The sequence below is a fragment of the Styela clava genome, chromosome 15 (assembly GCF_964204865.1).
Source record: "Styela clava chromosome 15, kaStyClav1.hap1.2, whole genome shotgun sequence".
Lineage (NCBI taxonomy): Eukaryota > Metazoa > Chordata > Ascidiacea > Stolidobranchia > Styelidae > Styela > Styela clava.
This window is the reverse complement of record NC_135264.1, coordinates 10,686,568-10,705,710: the sequence shown is the minus strand read 5'-3', so window position 1 is coordinate 10,705,710 and position 19,143 is coordinate 10,686,568. Positions and strand designations below refer to the sequence as shown.

General features: G+C 36.1%; 2 protein-coding genes and 1 long non-coding RNA gene across 3 annotated transcripts; 1 reads left to right on the top strand and 2 right to left on the bottom strand.

Annotated features, from left to right (window-relative positions):
* The first annotated feature begins 6,208 nt into the window (after window positions 1–6,208).
* LOC120333637 (uncharacterized) lies at window positions 6,209–9,067 on the top strand. The gene is made up of 2 exons (XM_039400979.2): window positions 6,209–6,482; window positions 6,634–9,067. The coding sequence occupies exons 1-2, from the start codon at window positions 6,247–6,249 to the stop codon at window positions 8,354–8,356; spliced, it is 1,959 nt and encodes a 652-aa protein (XP_039256913.2). The 5' UTR covers window positions 6,209–6,246; the 3' UTR covers window positions 8,357–9,067.
* Window positions 9,068–9,654: 587 nt separating this feature from the next.
* LOC120333636 (CWF19-like protein 2) lies at window positions 9,655–12,265 on the bottom strand. Its single transcript, XM_039400978.2, has one exon. It carries the CDS (start codon window positions 12,166–12,168, stop codon window positions 9,724–9,726), a length of 2,445 nt encoding a protein of 814 aa, XP_039256912.2. The 5' UTR covers window positions 12,169–12,265; the 3' UTR covers window positions 9,655–9,723.
* A 4,466-nt stretch (window positions 12,266–16,731) lies between these two features.
* Window positions 16,732–19,136, bottom strand: LOC120348664 (uncharacterized). The gene is made up of 4 exons (XR_013480608.1): window positions 18,905–19,136; window positions 17,919–18,086; window positions 17,394–17,522; window positions 16,732–16,983 (listed from the first exon to the last, which is right to left on the bottom strand). It is a non-coding gene; the product is annotated as an uncharacterized LOC120348664 (long non-coding RNA).
* Between the last annotated feature and the right edge of the window lie 7 nt (window positions 19,137–19,143).

The window sequence follows — 19,143 nt, the reverse complement described above, 5'->3', positions numbered from 1 at the left end:
TTCTCCAGTGCTTCCATTTTGTATTTTATAGTATCATTAACGCATGCACAAAATTTAGTAAATAAACATACTACAGTACACTGCTTCATCATCTTTGTTATTATACGTCCGAAATTTAAACCGTCATACGTGAATCATACCTCGATTAGTACTCAATTAAATGTCTCGAATATTATCATACACTCATGCTTGACAGTTGCTTGAAACCACCAAATATGAGATCAATTATACTATGACCGATAGCGGCTGCATTTCTACGAGGTAAATTTCGAACTAAACATTAAGCCAGCACAATTCCATCTATTATGCACATTACAGGTGCTGGAAGACGCCTGAACAAACGGCTATTAAGTGCGTATAACGCGGGGTCGTTCATCGCGCTTGAGTGATTTGACCAGGTCATCTTCAATTATTAAACTCAATGCGTTCAATCTATCTACCTATCGACACCATTTATCCGAAACAGGAAGACAACGACGTGCGTTTTTAACACTTATGGAATCAATTATGGAATTCATAATAAGATAACTCGGAAAGACGCCAGCATATTTGTCTATATTCTAATACTGTGAATGAGATCGAGTATCGTCAGAAGCGGCGCAAATAAATTGATTACGAACGCTGATCACGTTACTATATTTTCGTCGAAATTTCGCCCGAACAAAGCAATAAATATATTATCTGACAGTGACGTTTAAGACGCCCAAAGGCTATTTTGCCAAAATATCTTCTCTTCTGCAATAAATTATGCAGAAATTTAGAACTCGACAACTAGACAGTTGAAGTGCCTTATTTAGATTAATCATGTTTTGAGCAATTATCTCTGCAAAAACATTTTACTCTCCTAAACCAAAAAGCGCAACGGAATATCAGTGAAAAGCACAACAAGCTATCTGATATAAGATGTATACTTGTTCTAGTTACCACACAACAAAACAACTCAGTTTATACATATACGCTGTAGTAGACTACTCTCATGGTGTGAGAGGAAAGTATATATAAAAAACAACGTTCATTGTTCGCCTCTTTATCGCACACGTTGATATTTATTCCATGTTTGTGTACTCCACCTGCGCGAACTTTTCTCTTCAACGTGGATTAGTCAAACATTCATTCATAGATCCTTGACCGAATTAAAACAATCATCTTCAAATTTAATCGTTCAGCGATGGCCCAATGGTGAAAGCGTTGGACTTATCTATAACAAGATCAAAATCTCAGGTTCAAATCCCATACCCACCACCCCAGTGGCTCAAAATTTCAATGGTGTAAATTGGCTAGGTAATTCCGAACCGTAAAAAATCTTGATTCTTTCAAAAAGCTTGGTGCGGCGTCGCATAAAAATGATTTTGGAACTAAGAAACTTTTTAGACACACATTTTCTTACATGATCATTTTACAGCTCTTCTAAAAAGTCAAAGCGATCAATGCGCTATATTATACATTATTAACTCTTCTTGGAATTTCGTGGTCACCTGTAACTTTGCTAATGAATCTCATTCACTCTTGTGTGAGTGAGCGTGACCTCAATTTGGGAAAATTTAGTTATGCACGGTGTATTTTTCCTGGTTTACTGTGCAAGGTTTTATTTGATTTGGAATTTCACATCTAAAAGTTAAATTTGTTTCTAGGTTTCACTTACGTCTAGATGTTCCTCCCCTTACTTGTCCCGCGTGCGAACCGATCATTCATGTATTTTATGACTTCTCTAACAACATAAAACCTACATATAGGTCTGAGAGTTACGCCCTCTCTTCTAGGGCCAATGATCCTGCTTTTACGTGAGATAAAGCTACATCGATTAGTTCAATAGATCCTACGTGAAAGCCACACTTCATCAAACTTAGCTGAGTGATAATTTGACCTAGTTGTTTTTCCGTAAGATAACATCAATCGGAAGGCATTTAAAAATCGATTATGATACAGCAAAGGGCTGGTTGTGGTAGAATGGGCGGTCGAGAGTGGCGTTCTATTCTTTTGTTTCTTAAATGCGCTAATTTCACGAATTTAAAGGTAAAGTTTACAAATGACGCCACAAAATATGCTTAAGCGAAAGCTACACGTTTTATGCAAAGCGTATACAAATGAAATAAATCCGATCTTCAAGAAACGCGGCAATTATCTCAGGGCGGCTCAAGTAAATATTATATACGGTGGTGACACTGCTTTCTTAATATATTTCTAATCACCGTTCAATTTTTTATTTCAAATACGTCATTAATATAAATGTGACCAGCCAGCATGCACTATGTACCGGATGCAAACGCTTGCTTTAACCCTCTGTAACGCCTATCTCAAACGGACGAACACTTTTCTGGTCATAACTTTACCTTGTTCTATATTTTTCTGCTTTTGGGATGTTGGCCGTTCAAACGTTTGGCCGCTCAAGCCAAAATTGCGAGTAGATTACATTATATGTTTTTGATGTAATTATATATATATTTATTTTAAGATGAAAATATTTAAATATGTTCAATGATAACTGGCTTCCGGTTTGACATTTGGATTTAAACAATTTTCAAGTTTGAACGAAATGCAATACAACTTTGAATTAGCTAGATAGGCCAATTAATATTTTTTAAACTTTTTTTTTATTACTTTTTATGTTGGTGGTTGAGTCCATATTTAGTAAAACCGACATAAAGGCTGAATCCTAGGCAGTCGGTGTCATATTTTCAATATAAATACCGGGAAGCTATGATGATTAATTCACCTTCATTTTCATCGCTGGGTTGGATGTTTCCCTTAGCATCAACGTCCCAGTTTACTTACGTATCATTGACTAAGCGGCAAGATGATAACGGAAATTTAAAATTTATCAGCTGGTCAGACACTCTTTCCAATCAATCAGACAGGTTTTCAGACATAGTAGTGAACATTTTTCATTTAGGTAGTTTTGCTGAATATTTGTCATTTTCAATTGCTTCAAAATCAAATATCATTTTGTCTACCAAGGAGTTCCCGAAAAAGATACGATAGACCAGCTAACATCAGCTATCAGGTCATGAACATATACATATACCGATACTTGTTTGTAAGCGCCAACTCGAGAACAATGAATGTGGTTGCACAAATATGGTCCGAAGAAAATCTAGATTTCCTCGGAAAAATCACTGTTATCAAATCTTTAAATGTCGAGCTCATTAGTTTATGTAGTATCCATCTTACCAGTAAGACTGCCCAATAGTTTTATAATGGAAGTAAATAAGATATGCTATGAAGTTAAGAGGATCAAACGTAATACATTAATTGCATCTGTAAAGGAGGGGGGGGGGTCAATATGCTTGATGTGGAATCATTTTTCATTGGTCAAAAATTAAGATGGGTTAAATTTTTAATAAATGACGAAATTTATGTCTCGTAGAAGTCTATAGAAATGTTTTTATGAAATTTGTAAGGAGAAATGGCTTCATTTTATGGAAATATTTATCTGCATGGAGTGTATATCAATAATATTTATTCAAAATGTTTGAGAGATACTCTTTGTACTGTTGGTTTATTTTCAAATCCAAGGTTATTAGGGATGCAAATCATTTACATGCACCTCTGTGGTTCAATAAAAATATGGATGATTGGAATAGTAAAAATATCTGTTTTATTGATGGTATTTGTGATTCTAAACAAAAAATTTCAATGTTTCCGTATATTTTTCATTATTGTTGTTTTTCTAGTTTTTATAATGACATGCAGGTGTATTTAAAAATTATATAATGTATACACCAAGAATGAAAAACTAATTTATCAAAAACCTCAGAAGCCAATCCGCATCTTAGTCTGATCGAAGATATTAAAAGCATTAATAAAATATATGCCACATGTGGTCCGCCGCTGCATTATCTGTGGACGCGTCGAAATCGGAGGGTAATCAAGAAATCGCATTTGGTGTTGTTTTGTCATGAACTTAACCAGAAAAATCTTTCAACATATTGTTACATCACTAATGTCACTGAATTGACTTGTGTAATGGCACTTTTTTCGGTACACATACAGTATGCGTACCAGGATGGCGGACAACGGAACGTGGTATGTGTACCAGATTGGGGCTAGGCCATAATTTTATTCCAATTTTCCTTAATTTAGTTATATTGTGAGTTTGGGGACTAGCTATTTGTACGTGAAATTATGACCTGACCCCAACCTGGTACACATACTACGTTCCGGTGTCCGCCATCTTGATTCACATACTACAGGAGTACCCTTTTCCGTCGAAATCTTACACTAAATGTAGATATAAAAATGCTTATGCAGGTTTTAGTAAGTTTTTTGGTGGTTTTTTCATGTTTAAGCTTGACAAATAATGATCAATGGGTTCGCATAATAAAAGTGTTTGTTTTGTAATGCACTGTTTACCTATTCTTGGCACTATTTGTGGCCCGTGAACAATGCTAAAATAATCTTGTGGCCGCCGGAGTTGACAACCTTGGACCACCCTGACCTATGTAATTGGTTGACACTGCATGGAAAAGTTTTCTATTGCTCTATTTCATTTCATGTCAAATTTGCTTTGCGAGCAGTCCTAACCAATAACCTGTTATATAGAATAAACAAGAGATCAATTCTCAAATATATATATAAACACTTAGCGCCACCTAGTGGCAATAAAAACACCAAGTCCAAAGTATAAATTTTGTAATATGCATATTGAAACTGTGTAACGTTCATTTTATTTTTGTGAATTCGTGCAGCAATTTTGGGAGATAGTTAATGCGTGGCTAACTGTTGAATATGGGTTAGACCTTAATTTGACACATGGAGAAACTTTATTGGGAGTAGGGCAAAACCGGTATGTTAGTCGTTGGGCAAAACCAAGGTATAAATTGTGTTTTATTATGTGCCAGATATTTCATATACAAATGTAAACTTCGTAATGAAAGACCTCAATTTTGTCAATTTTATATATGACACAAATTTAATATTATTTGTGAAAAAACTATTGCAACTAAAAATGGTGAACTGTCAATTCATAACAAGAAGTGGAAAACTATCCTCGTTTTTTTAAAGTGCAGTTGTATTTTTATTATTGTGTATATATAATATGAATGCGATGCTTTTATAAATAAAATAAATCTCGCGAGAGCAAAAAAATTGCGGTAAAGAAATTTTGTCGGGTAAAGGGTTTACACTGGGAAAATATTCTATGACATTTTTTCTAATGGATACCTCAATTGCAAATACAAATACATAAATACCAATCTAATTCAAGGGCTAAAAAGTCTCTGTGATCAATGACATTAAACAACTTTGAGTGACTACCAACTCCACGGTAACGCAAAGGTCGCGGCGTGGGCTATCAGTATCATAGTGACTATAGCCACACAAAGTGTTATAGTCACTTTGATCAGTAGCCTATCAGGCGTGTCAAGATAATTCTATATTATGCGTTGAACATCCTCCATTTGTCTAGCGATTTCCTGTTGCAGTGTTGAGTGGTTTAATTTCTAAAACAGCGATACATCTTGAATACGTTTTGCGTGGCATGACTGGCGACTGTATGACCTGATATTTAGATGCACGCCGCCCGCAGACAAACAAAATAATGCGCTAGCCACACTGCCATGGAGTCTGGTGTCAGAGTATTGTTGCAGTGTGTTAAATATATCTGTAACTTATATAGATAATAATAATATTCTGAACATTTTTATGTTCGTATATTGCAACCGTCTAATTTAGTCAAGTAATATCTCAGCATGTTAACATTTGGTTCAAATATTAAAATTCTATCGAGTACGTAAAAGGTAGTCGCCGACACCATGACTGGTGATCATCGCTGTACTTTGACAAGTTCTATTTTGTGATTGTGACGTAGCAGTGTCTGACACAATTTTTGGATGATGTATCAGGTAATTTTCTAGTCCGTTGAAGATCTTTTCATTAACTGTATAATAAGTTTCTATGTTTATGATCTTGGGTGAGCGAACACGTACTACTTCTTTTATCAATACCTTTCCACCTAAAATCTGTACGTTTCAAACCTTACTCTAGGTTTTGTTCGCTTCCCCGATTCTATAATCAGTTACTTTTACTTTTGTTTTTATCTATTTTTTTATCGTCTATTGCTGATTATGGAGTCGAAATAAACTTATACTTATTATCTGCATCTGAAAACTTTTGTTACATTTAGAGCTACTGAGATCAAAGTATTGCAATATATGTCTGTCTGCCAGTACTGGTTTACAACATATCACCTTCTGACAGTCATGATAATGATATGCATTTCCATATTACAGAAATATAGAGAGTTTATTTATGCCAGGGTATTCCACAGAAATAATGAGGCTGATTCTCATTGGGACTTTTCTTCTGTTTTTTGGAGTAAATTTGATACTTGGAGGTGATATCTCTAGCAAGAGGTCAATTTTTGATCATCTCACTGAGCAGTATTCGTTAAAAGATGGTCGCCACATTTTTGTGTTTGATGGAGTAATTCCAGAGGAATATATTATGGCTCTGAATATCTTCATGTCTACCAATGACAATTGGAGGCAAGTATTTGCTTTGATATTCTAAGTTAATTTTAATGTGAATTTAAATACTTTGAGTTGATTACTGGATAATGGATAAAAACACCATAGTATTTTTAGAAATAGGCCTAGTGATTTATCCTCAATACAATTATCAATCAACATTTTGCAGATATGTGTTACCAGATATTCATTCAGGAAGGAACGCAACACTTTACGATTCTGGGAATGGTATTCCTTGGAAATCATGGAAAGATCCTGCGGTATTGGCAAAAACAAATGTAGGGTTACAACTGAAAAATTTGATTCAAGCGATTGATGCCGAGACCCATGATGGACGACAATTGAGTTTTAGAATGAATGAGATTTATGCAGGATTGATCAGACGGGGTGATCGAACAAAATTGCATCAAGAAGCAACAGCGGAAGAAAACTCGTATTCGATTGCTATCTATATGAATGTTGTTTGGAGAAAAAATGCATATGGAGAGTTGTTTTTTTATGATGAAGATGGGGAAATTTTTGCACCGATTCGACACAAATTTGGTCGAATTGTAGTGTGGGATAGCTCAATCACATATGTGTTTCGTCCACCAAGTATATCTCAGCTGGCAACCCAAGGAATTATCGTTTCTACTTTCAGTGCAGATGAGAGAAAGAATATTCAAAAGTTAACATATTTTCAAAAATTTTTGACGGAACTTCACAATCCTCCATACTTGAACAATTGGATTGGCCATACTTCAAAAGCTTCAAGCTTAGATTTTAATAAGCATATGACACTATATCGAGAAAATAGAAATGGCCATTTTGTTGCGGTATTCGATGGTTTGTTCGATGAATCAAGTCTGAGTTTATTGCGTTCATGGGTCATAAAGTATGGAACGTATTTCTTTGATGGATCAATTGATGTTGACAGTGACAATGTGCAATGGATAGCAGGTATTAATGTTGATGATTTTGTCCATACTCAATTTTGGCCAGTCATAAAAAGAATGTCACAGTTCGTGACAAAAAATGACACCGACTGGTATCCTTATGATGTTGCATGTAATCTGATAAGAACACATGATCACACTCGATTTCATCTTGATACATCCCATTCGAAGGAAAAAGAAATGACATTTTTGTTATACCTAAGTCCAAATTGGACAGCTGCTGATTACGGTGAAACAGCATTCATGGAAACGAATGATAATGCACCAGACAACGAATATGTTGCAGAAGTCGTACCAATGTATGGTCGCGCGGTTATTTTCAATGGTCATTTCCCTCACTCTGCAAGACCTCCATCTGTGATGCATTATGATGCAAGATACACATTTGCTGTTAAATTGTCTTATACGAAGCTGTTGGCCGTTAGAAAAACATTTGATGAAGAATTTAAGCACGAAGGTTCCTTAGTGAGCAGCTTTTCTTCTATAATGGAATTAACAACAAATCCAAGAAAAATTATTGCGCAACACAAGATTGAAGCAGTGGCGGAACATCTAAGCTCCCGACATCTACAAAAAATTTTAGGCGAGCAGAATGTAGAAGAGGAAAAGTCTGACGATGACGAAATGAATGATCGAAACGAGATCCATTTGGGATCGAATGAAGACGAGAGTGAATTTGAAAGAATGCGTTCATCCCTACCTTCAAGCGAGCGGAAATTACTACAAAAAATGGAGAAATATCACAACGTAGCGAGTACCAATAAGAAAAGTGGAAATGATCCTCAATTGGAAGAACTGAAACCTTTTGATGAAGAACGTAGAAAGAAAAGTTGGAAAAAGTGGAATAAAATTTCTGGTAATGCTCCAGACAAAGTGAATGATTATCTTGAACTCTATCTGAAACAAAGAACGTGGCTGAAAAACCACATTGGAAATAAAGTAGTTGCTATTTTGTAAGTAAACATTGTGTGAGAAAACGCAGCATTTTAGGCTGAACCTAAAACCTATCCAGCTGTGAGAAATTTTACTGAATTTAAAGTGTTCGTGGATGTAGATTCACTTTTTAATTTGTGGATTTTGTCTTCCTTGTACCATGTGTAAAAGAAAAAGTAATTTGAGGTTTGTTGTTCGGATCATAAAAACCGTTAAAAATTTTTCAGTCAGCATCTTATTATTTTCTTGATTCAGTCCCTAATCATAAATCATATTAATACTTGTATACCATGAATATGCAACGTTTTTGCCTGATATTGCCATTTAACACTCGGGTTTGTTCATTACTTATGCAGTTGCCTGCACATTTATTCCTATTTTACTTTGCCATATGTTGCTATGAGATTACTATAAGGATGCATCATTTGAATGCAATACCCTGTCGCAGATTTTGTAATATTTTCATTTACCGTATTTATCAGTTGTTTAACCAGTGTATTTTCCTAAGCACAATTGACTTCATCTTTTATTACTGAACTATACCGATGAATTTATGCCAATTTACATATTAACGCCCGTTTCCTTAGACACGGAAGTAATTCAATGGCATCTCGAGTTCGCTGAAGTCTTTCACAGCCATATGCTGCTGGTGTCATTTATCATGTTTCTTTTCTACTGTATATCATTATGTCAGACTGAAGTCTTTCTATGCAATATTAAACGGAAGAACAAGTGCTTGGTGTTATAATATAAATTAGTGCAATGACACTATAGGCTATTAGGGCCTGGTTCAGATTTATACTATGATGCCAGGACATGACATGCAGGCAGATGCATGGCATATCTCCAAAAGTGAAAAATCCACTATTACGAATATGATTGACACACTATTTCCGAAGAGAGAAATTGGGCCATGTTTCAAAGATGCAATTAAGTTGGGGGATAACTTTTTTTTACATCAAATGAATTTCCTGAGGCATTGCTCAGATATAAATAAAACTATTCTAGATAAGTCCCCAAGCCAAGAGAATACAAGATATTAAACATATAATTTATCTTTTTATATTTTTTTTTCTCCAAACATGGCTTGACACAAGGTACTGCTTGGTAAAGAGCTAAAATAGTTCGGAAGTTATTTCTAGTTTGGCATTGCCAATCCAATTTATTACACTTAGGATGAGGTGGTGGGTATGGAATTTAACTCTAACCTATACTGCCATCCTGATCTTAACCATTAGGCAGACCATCGCGCGCACAGTTAAATTCATAATGACATCATTGCATGTTGGTCGTCAGGTAGACAGGATAAAAAAACGATACTCCTTTTTGTTAAAAATATTTATTAGTAAAAAATTTTGAAAAGTTGTTGAAAAAAGTGTAAAGATTTAAATTCAAGAGGTGCTGGATACATTAGCTGTCCAGTCGTAAGGTTTCCACCACTCAGAAAACTGTATAGAGCGTTTTGTCTGCTCAGTAAAATGATCTTTTGGGGGATGACGCCATAATCTTGGCTCAACATCAAGCATTCCACCTACTACCTCTCGGCCAAAAAAATGTGGAAACAAGGCCTCGTCTTCCACTACATGAGCAAAACCCCCATCCAAACCAAAATCGACGCTAAAGTATGGAAGTCCTTTAGGAATACATTTTCTGGCATCCTTGCCTCGAGTATCGATAAGTTTTTTATTATGTGACCATTCACTTTCGGATTCTTGTATTGCTTTTTTAAAATATATGGGTGCCATTTCACCCTCCTCAATTGGCATTGGAATGCAATCAATATAAAAATGCCTGGATTTTTTTAGTCCCATGCAAGTTTGCATAAAAACACAGTCTAATTCTTGTGCCTTGAGTACAGTTTGTAATGTTCGCATGAAATGTTTGATTTCCTCCCAAACATCTTCGTCTAACCCTGTACCAGTGGTACAATGGTGCATTGGTACAATAAAACAATGTCCCTGGGATAGAGGTTTGTGTTCTGGGAGACATAGGTACGAATTTTTACCTATTGCAATAAGCAAGTGTTTTGGTAATTCTGGATTACCAAAGCATAATCGACATTTTTCAAGACGCTTTGACAGTTTTTTATGATCAGAAATGGCTTTTTGTCTTTGTTTGGCTTCCTCCTCCGTACGCGTAGTTTGCTGCGAGGCCTGTGACACGTACATGTCATCAAGAGTAAAGTCATCAGAATCAGTACCCCTGAATTGTTTCGAAGCGAGCCGTGAAAACATGGCATCTTGGTCTTCCGCTTCTTCCATTTTTTCACGACGTACAAGATCCTTCAAACTATGGCGATCATCATCGGCAAAGTAGCGCTCCCTTTCCCCATCTCTGTGAGTAGGAACCTTTTTCTTCTTTCTCTTTTTATTTGAAACAGAATTATACGCCATGTCTGAATGCTGAACTGGCCATGATTGCCCATCTTTACCAGTCCTTGTTAAAACCACAGTTTCATCATCACTGCTATCAGACGAACTTCCAGAATTAGCAGCAGGCAATTTCTTTGAGGTATCGGAGGATTTTTTAGTATCGCTTTCAGCTTGCCTCGCCTTTTCCAGTTTTAATTTCAGCTTATTAGCTAAGTTGTCATTTCCCATCAGTTCCGCTTTTAGTATTTTTGCAGCAAGTGCATTTTTCTCCTTTTCAGATAAAATTACAACTTTTGCAACTGGGGGCTTTTCCTTTACAATATGTTGTTCACGATCTGAAGATTTCACAGTGTCTACGTTTCTAGACAGTGGGGATGATAATTTAGTTTTGACGTGTTCATGCTTATTATTATCTTTTAAAATAATATCTTCAGACTCCGACTTCAACAATGGCGAAGATTCTTTTTCAGACAAATGCTTTGAATCAGTTTTTTTCTTTTTCCATGATGGCTGATGATCTTCAGAAAAATTCCTTTCGGAGTCTGGTTTAGGTTTTTTCCACGATGGTCGTTGGTTTTTATCTCCTTTCTCTTTTGGTCTGTAATCACGTTCACGACAGTGATACCTTTCTTTGTCATGTCTATGATGGCGATCTCTTGATCGTCGGTGATCATACCCATTATCGCCATCATGTGGTTTCATGAATGCACCTTTTTCTGATTTGTTATGCGAACCTTTCTGACGATCTTTTTCTCTCTTATTCTGTGGTTCAGCCTCTCTTAAAAGATTTTGAAACTCAGCCCATGAGCCATATCGCTCTGCGGCTATTGACTGCACAGTTCGTCCCTGTTCTTCTGCTTGTTCATTCATACGTTTCAATGATTTTAGTAACCAATCTTTTGATATTTTATTGGACGTATTCTTAGACAACTTTCCCGTTTTTTCTGGTGGTAAGCCCTCTCCACCCTCTTTCCAGTATGGATTTAATTCTTTAGGATGCTGACCTATCAATTCCTCTTCTTTATTTTTCAAAGATTCTTCTTCTTTTTCCTGTTTTCGTTTCTCTTTCATTGATTTCGAAGTATACATCTGATCTCCACTTAAAATTTCATCGAAATTCAATAAATTTTCAGTTGGTTTTGATGAAGGTATAACTGCCGAGGCAGAATTTTCTTCCCAACAATCTTCTGAATCTTCGCTTTCGCTTGAAACCTTTTTCTTTTTTTTCTTCTTTTTATGTTTTTTGTGCTTTTTTTCATGAGATCCTAATTTTGAAGCATCTTTATCCAATCTTTCCTGGATTCCAGGCAGCATCCATTTGTCATTTCCACTTTCTTTGTGCCTCTCTAAAGCTCTTTCCTTTGCTAAAAATTTACTTTTTTCCTCTTCAAGCAATGTGTGTCTTGCTTTTCTTTTTTCTGCTCGTTTCGCATCAAGATCTCGAGAACTAACAAATGATGCCATTACAATATGTTTGCTCAATTATACAGAATGAAATGTTCTGAAAAGATATAATGCCATAATTGTATAATTCTAATTAAGTTACTTTACTATTTGATCTGAAGACAGAAATATTAAGAGATTGTTGGCAATTACTTGAATTAAAAGATCAAAAATGGGACATGTCTGCATATGAAGTACCGGTACCGTATATAGCTGGAGTGGATCAATTACCACTGTAGCAACATCTGAAATAGGATAGGATTATCCCGAGGGGAAAAAAAGCCGATACTGCGATAAGACGGCTTAATCATATGGCAAACCACGGCAAACCAGGCCCGAATAATTACGGAGGTGGGGGGAACAATTTTGGAGGAGACGGATACGGAAATGCAGGAGGCGGATATGGTGGATACAACTCAAATAATGATATGGAGGGTAGGAATGCTTTTTTATTTAGTGTTTAGAAGCTGCAGTCCTTTTAATTAAGGACAGTAGTATCAAAGTAATCTTTGTTCAAAGTGATGTCGGTGGAAATTATATAATCTTTGACAAGATGTTCAAATGTTATTTCAAACTGACTCGGTCATTCCGACTCTGACCAATTTAAAATTAAGTTTCGATTAAATTCTTTTAGTTAGATCACTAAACAGATTCGAAACAAATTTCAGAATCTATACGTACTAAAATTTTGAAATTGATTGGTCCATTAGTTACAAAGAAAGCCGTTTTTTTTCGCAAGAAAAAGTTTTCCCTCAACATCTAAACGAGAATATCGGTCGAATACTGAAGACTCACGATCAAAAGTTAGGGGATCCCCCGAAACAGCGCTCTTACTCCATAGTGACACCTTGTGTCCCATCACTGATTAATTAAAAACTCGCTAATTATACGACATAATTCATCCAAAATCAATAGGCTTCTGGTACGACATATGATGAATGCACATGTAAAATCTGGAGCAGATTCAATAAATCATATGGCAAACCACGCGGTTACCGGTACCAGTCAAGGTCAGGTATGGGATTAGTTAGCCAGTTAAATAAGCTAAATAAAAAGAATAGACTAATAGTACAACCTCAAAACTTGGTTTACTAGTCTATTTATAATACACTTGTTTAGTTGCAATACACAAATATAAGAACCCCCCCACAAACTATTCCGACCACAAGTGTTACGGTACCTTATGGCTTTGTTTTACATTCGCTTCGGCGGTTGTTTAAACACAACAATAATAATGTTAACTCTATACGGTACCGGTACCGGTATCAGTATATGTGTACCGGTATATAAATACTTAAAAACATGTGGTTATGTTATTTCCATATTCAATCTCCGAGATAAATTTATATCGTAGTACGGTCTGCTTACTTTGACTAGAAATAAAATTTCGTCCCTGTATCCCATCTTCGGTAAATAATTCCATGTTTTGAAAATTACTATCGTTTCCTAATACCGCAATAACAGAAACCTCGATTTACAACAGTTCGCATTTCGTTTCCCTGACCCTTGACCCCAGAACATTCGTCAGTCGTCTTACCATTCTAAATTTTTTACGCCTGTTTTCCCAAAACTTTGACTGAATGAAAAAAGTGTCCGAGCGGCTTCTAAAATTCATTGATTGTCCATTATTACGAAAATAATTATTCGGGAAAATGTCCAATAGATAATGAAGTAACCGGTGCTATCAAAAGAGTCAACAAACTTGGCGCGGCGGTGTGGCTCAACGGGCTAAGCGTTAGGAATACGCTCGCCACCGCACCTCTAATTCAATCAATTTTTTTCAATCAATCAATTTTAATTGGTCACTCTGATAGAAACAAAACACAAACCAACAACAAACGGACAAACAAAATACAGAGGACCTGGAGGACGAGCATAACTTATTAAAAAAGTTAAAAACGTACAAGTACGTGCCCGTCCACCAAAAACAGTCAAAACACAATAAAACAAAAACACGATATAAAATCGGGCAATACTCTTAGATTAAATTTGAAATGTGAAACGTGTATGTGTAACACAACAGTGCTCTTCCTACAAAACTATGGAATTAAAAACACTCGCTGACGTAAAATGGTGATGCTGTAGGCCTAGTTCAATTTCATTGCAAAAAAAATGACACAGTGACAAAAAATTGTACTAAAAAAAAAAACAAGCTCGGTAAATAGATTGAATGTTCCACAGCAGTCTATGCACAAATCATGGATTGGTGTATCGGGTTCTCTTGTCGTTTTCGAATAGTTCAATATAAAATCATTGTATCCGTTCCAATGCTTCCAACATTACAACATTCCAATTACTCTGCGTGGGTTCGCAGGTTCGAATCCCATGATGGTTATGTGCGAGAGGATTGCTGGACTCCTCGCCGTCGTTGGGTGGTTCACGTAACCGCTGGTCGGTTACGGCTTCCTCCACCACCTGGTCCATGCTTTCGAAAAACATACAATATATCTAATCCCATACCCGACTTGGAATGGTAACCGGACGAGAGGCCGTGGTTCGCCATATGGATAAGCCGTCTTATCGGCTTTCCTCTCCTATGTAAATCCTATCCTATCTAATCCAGAGCAATTTCGTCTTTATGCTGATTGTAGAGACGAACACTTGTAGAAGACGTTTTTCGCATATGACACAGTTGTACAATGCGATATGATACTTTTATGTCACAAAATCTCTTCCGTTAACTCCGATATAGACATGATTTCGTACAATGGTAAAATCGTAAATAAATACCACTACGTACAACAAGCCTGCCCAACGACTAACATACCGGCCTGCCCAACCTTTTTCGTCTCGCGGGCCACTTTCACGTGACGAAATCGGTCGCGGGCCGCAAACGTTTGTACCAAACATTAATACCAGATAAGTCCTGATTTTGGTGTAGGTAATTACATAATACATAAAAGGCGAGTTTATTAACATCAAATCAATCAAATTAACAATTGCTTACTGGTTAATGGGTAGAGCTGGAATGGCTAGAGCAAATTATTCGAATATTAGAATAGCGGTTTACTATTCGAATATCTGGTAAACGGGGCGTGGACATAAAACTCTCGGGCGACCGAATCAAAGAATCAATCATCACACAACACAATTGCGGATTTTTGGCGACCACGCAAAAAACACACACATCATGTCAAAGTTGTGTGTTATATTTGCGTTATAGTGTTTTTATTCATTCATTTTCAGTAGCTACGATACTGATTTAATGTTTAAATGAGCATAATGTGCGTCAATGTCGCGGCAATATTAAGTTTTATTGGGCCGTTTCGTAAAATTCGAAACACCAATACAAGTATTTAATGGAGTAACATGACGAAGATTTCTGAACGAATAGTCGATATATACTGATTTGTGACTAATAAATAGCGAAGCCATTACGTCAATTTCATCAGAATTATTGACGAATACGCAGTGACAACATTTCAAAAATCTTATTTAACGCGAACATAACATGAACATTAAGTACAAACATAAAGATACGAGTCCGGGGACCAGTACCCAAGATATTGTTGACTTTTTATTTTACGTTGGCGATGAAGACGATCAAAGCCGACACGAAAGAAAGCAATCAGAATGAAATTAATTTGCAAACTTAGACTCCAAGTTTATTCCTATATTTGCGCTCAGCGTTTGTTCCCAATGATTGCACAATATCTTTATAGTTCGTCGAACAGAGTGCACAATTTTGCGAGAAATGAAAAAAAAAATGACGTTGATGTCCACCAGGGGGCAAGACTTGGCACATACCTAATAAAAAAAACGGCATTTGAACGTCGATAGATGGCAGGAATATTTACACCAAAATCACGAAAGATACTTATGTATAGTAAAATGTATGTAAAAATTTAAAAAGTCTGCTTACAAACTTTATAGGGCGGGCCGCAAAAAACACTTCGCCGGGCCGCGGGTGTGGCAGCCTTGACGTACAACTACGCTTCGCATATACTCTTCTACGTTAATTACATCGCGAAGATGATAAAATGATTTTATTCCTTACCTTTTTTCCTGCTTCTTGTTGCACAAAGTACAATTTCGGTACTGTTTCAGTACTGTTATCACGACCATGACTGGTGGTAACATTGTAATTTCAGATTACAATCTCAATCACTCCAACTGTGAAAATATATGGTTTGAAATAAGTTTGGCCAACGCAGTCAATAAGATAATTGTTGGTGTTATATATAGGCATCCTCGTAATAATATTCCAAGCTTTACTAATGCATTTGAAGCATCTCTTGCTAAATTGGCAAAGAAACAGTTTTTGATACTAGGAGATTTTAACATTAACTTACTTACATTGTCAACTAATGCCCAAATTGCAAATTATGCCGATATGTTAATTTCTCACAATGCCAAGTCATTAATCACTAAGCCTACTAGAGTGAGCAGTACATCATCAACACTTATAGATCACATTTATACTAATATTTCAAATTTTAGAATCAAATCTCATGTAGTTCTCTCAGACATAACAGACCATTTTCCTGTTATGTGTTGCCTCAGTGGCATAAAACCAGCCCATACAAATTATGTCAAAATAGCAAGGGACATGTCAAAATTCTCGATTGATTGCTTTCGCACAGATACACAAGTAATTTTTCATAATTATATTGCTAGAAACAATTTGAGTTCCCAAAACTTTGATGGTGTTTTCAGCGAATTTGTAAAATCTTTTGTTCACCTGATTGATCGCCACGCCCCGCTTCGACCACTCTCACGTCGTCAAAAAAGGCTACGATCAAAACCATGGCTAACCAAAGGGCTGCTTGCTTCTATTCGCCACAAAAATAAGATGTTTGAATCCCACTTTTTGAAAGGGAACACTTCCGAACGCTCCTATTTCAAAAAGTATAGAAATGTTTTGATTAGAGCCATAGATGATTCAAAACAAACCTATTATCAAAACCTTATTGCTAAAAACAAAGGTAATCCTAGGTCAACATGGCAAACAGTTAACGAAATCACTCATGTAAAAAATAAATCTAATCAAAAAGTTAACGAGATCGATATTGAAAATGGCTCTATAATTAGGGATGAACTTTTGATTGCTACAGAATTTAATAAGTATTTTTCTACAATTGGGTCTAGCCTTTCAGGCAAGTTTTCCACTGAACAGGATAGCTTTAAACAATTTCTTCACAATTGTATAAACCAGTCCATCTTCATGAACCCAGCGACTACAAATGAATTGATAATAGAAATACATAATTTGAAAGACAGGAAGGCAGTTGGTCCAGACAACATACCAGCACGTTTCCTTAAATTAGTTGCTGATCTCATTGCACCATGTTTGGCTGAATTCTTCAATTGTTCACTTTTGTTTGGAATCTTCCCTGCATGTCTCAAAATTGCCCGAGTGATCCCTCTTTTCAAATCTGGCAATAAAAAATGTATGTCAAATTACAGACCAATTTCAATTCTTTCATCAATAAGTAAAATATTTGAGCGTTTGATTCATAAGCGACTCAATGCTTTTTTTACGAAACATGATGTAATAAATAAATCACAGTTTGGCTTCCAAAATAATCTATCTACATCACATGCTATCTTAGACACAATATCATATATCTACGATAAACTAGAGAGGAAGGAGTTTGTCAGTGCAACATTCCTAGATCTAAGGAAGGCCTTCGATACCGTAAATCATAACATCCTGATTTACAAGTTGAGACATTTCGGTATCAGGGGTACAGCAAACAAACTCATTTCTAGTTATTTAAGTAATAGATCACAATATGTTCAAGTTGGGTCGTGTCGTTCCTCTCCCTTACCAGTGACTCACGGAGTTCCTCAAGGTAGTTGCTTGGGTCCTCTTCTATTTCTAGTCTATGTAAATGACATAACTTGTTGTTCCTCCTTCTTTACCAAATTGTTTGCTGATGATACCAATCTTCTCGACAGCGACAAATCTTGTGCAGTTCTTCAGTTGAGAGTAAATTCTGAAATTGCGAAAGTATCAAATTGGATGCGGTCTAATAAACTAACACTGAACATTGGCAAATCAAAAACTATGTTAATATCTCCACACCAGTGCAAATCTAAAAATGAAACAGTAATACAAATTGATGACAAAGAACTTGAAAATGTCCATTCTTATAAATATCTTGGCATATATTTAGATAGTAAAATGAATTGGGATGTTCACTTATCCAAATTATCCGTTAAATTATCTAAATCGGTTGGAATACTTTACAAGCTTAGACGATTTACATCACCAACAACACTAAGGATGGTGTACTACTCCTTATTCCAGAGCCATATCCAATACGGCATAATTGCTTGGGGTTCAGCTGTTAAAACAGTATTACATCGCATTGAAATTATGCAGAACCGAGCAATCCGTGCAATATCTGCCGCTAGTTATTTTTCACGACTCAGTCCTATTTATTATAACCTTCAAATTATTAAATTGGCAGACATTTACAAAATAGAAGTTTTGAAATTGATGCACCAACACCACTGCAAAAAACTCCCTCCTGCGTTCACAAACTATTTTTCAAAACAAAGCAATGTTCACTCATATGGAACACGGTCCTCTATTAGCAGTTCTTATTATGTAAATCGTTTTAGCACCAAACTCACCCAAAACTCAATCAAGTTTGTTGGTGTTAAATTGTGGAATAATCTCCCCAATAGCATTAGGACCAGTACCTATAACTTGTATAAACATGCACTGAAGAGCCTATACCTAGATGCTTATAAGCCCAGTTGCAATTAGTCTAGAAATATTATATTTGTATACCGGTATGTACTGTACCTATCCCTGTGGTGCTGCTTTTCCCATCCATGTTCGTCAAGTTGTGTGCTCGCTGTGTACTGTTCTTGTTTTAATATTTTCCGCCCAACCTATATGCCACGAATACTGCAGAACCCATAATTATTCTGCACTACTCTAATAGCCACTAACAATCGCTTTCAACATAAAAATCCGTTAAATACGGTATTGATTCTCGCAGCCAGAAGCCCGTTGCTGGGCACGCCATATTGGTTTACTGT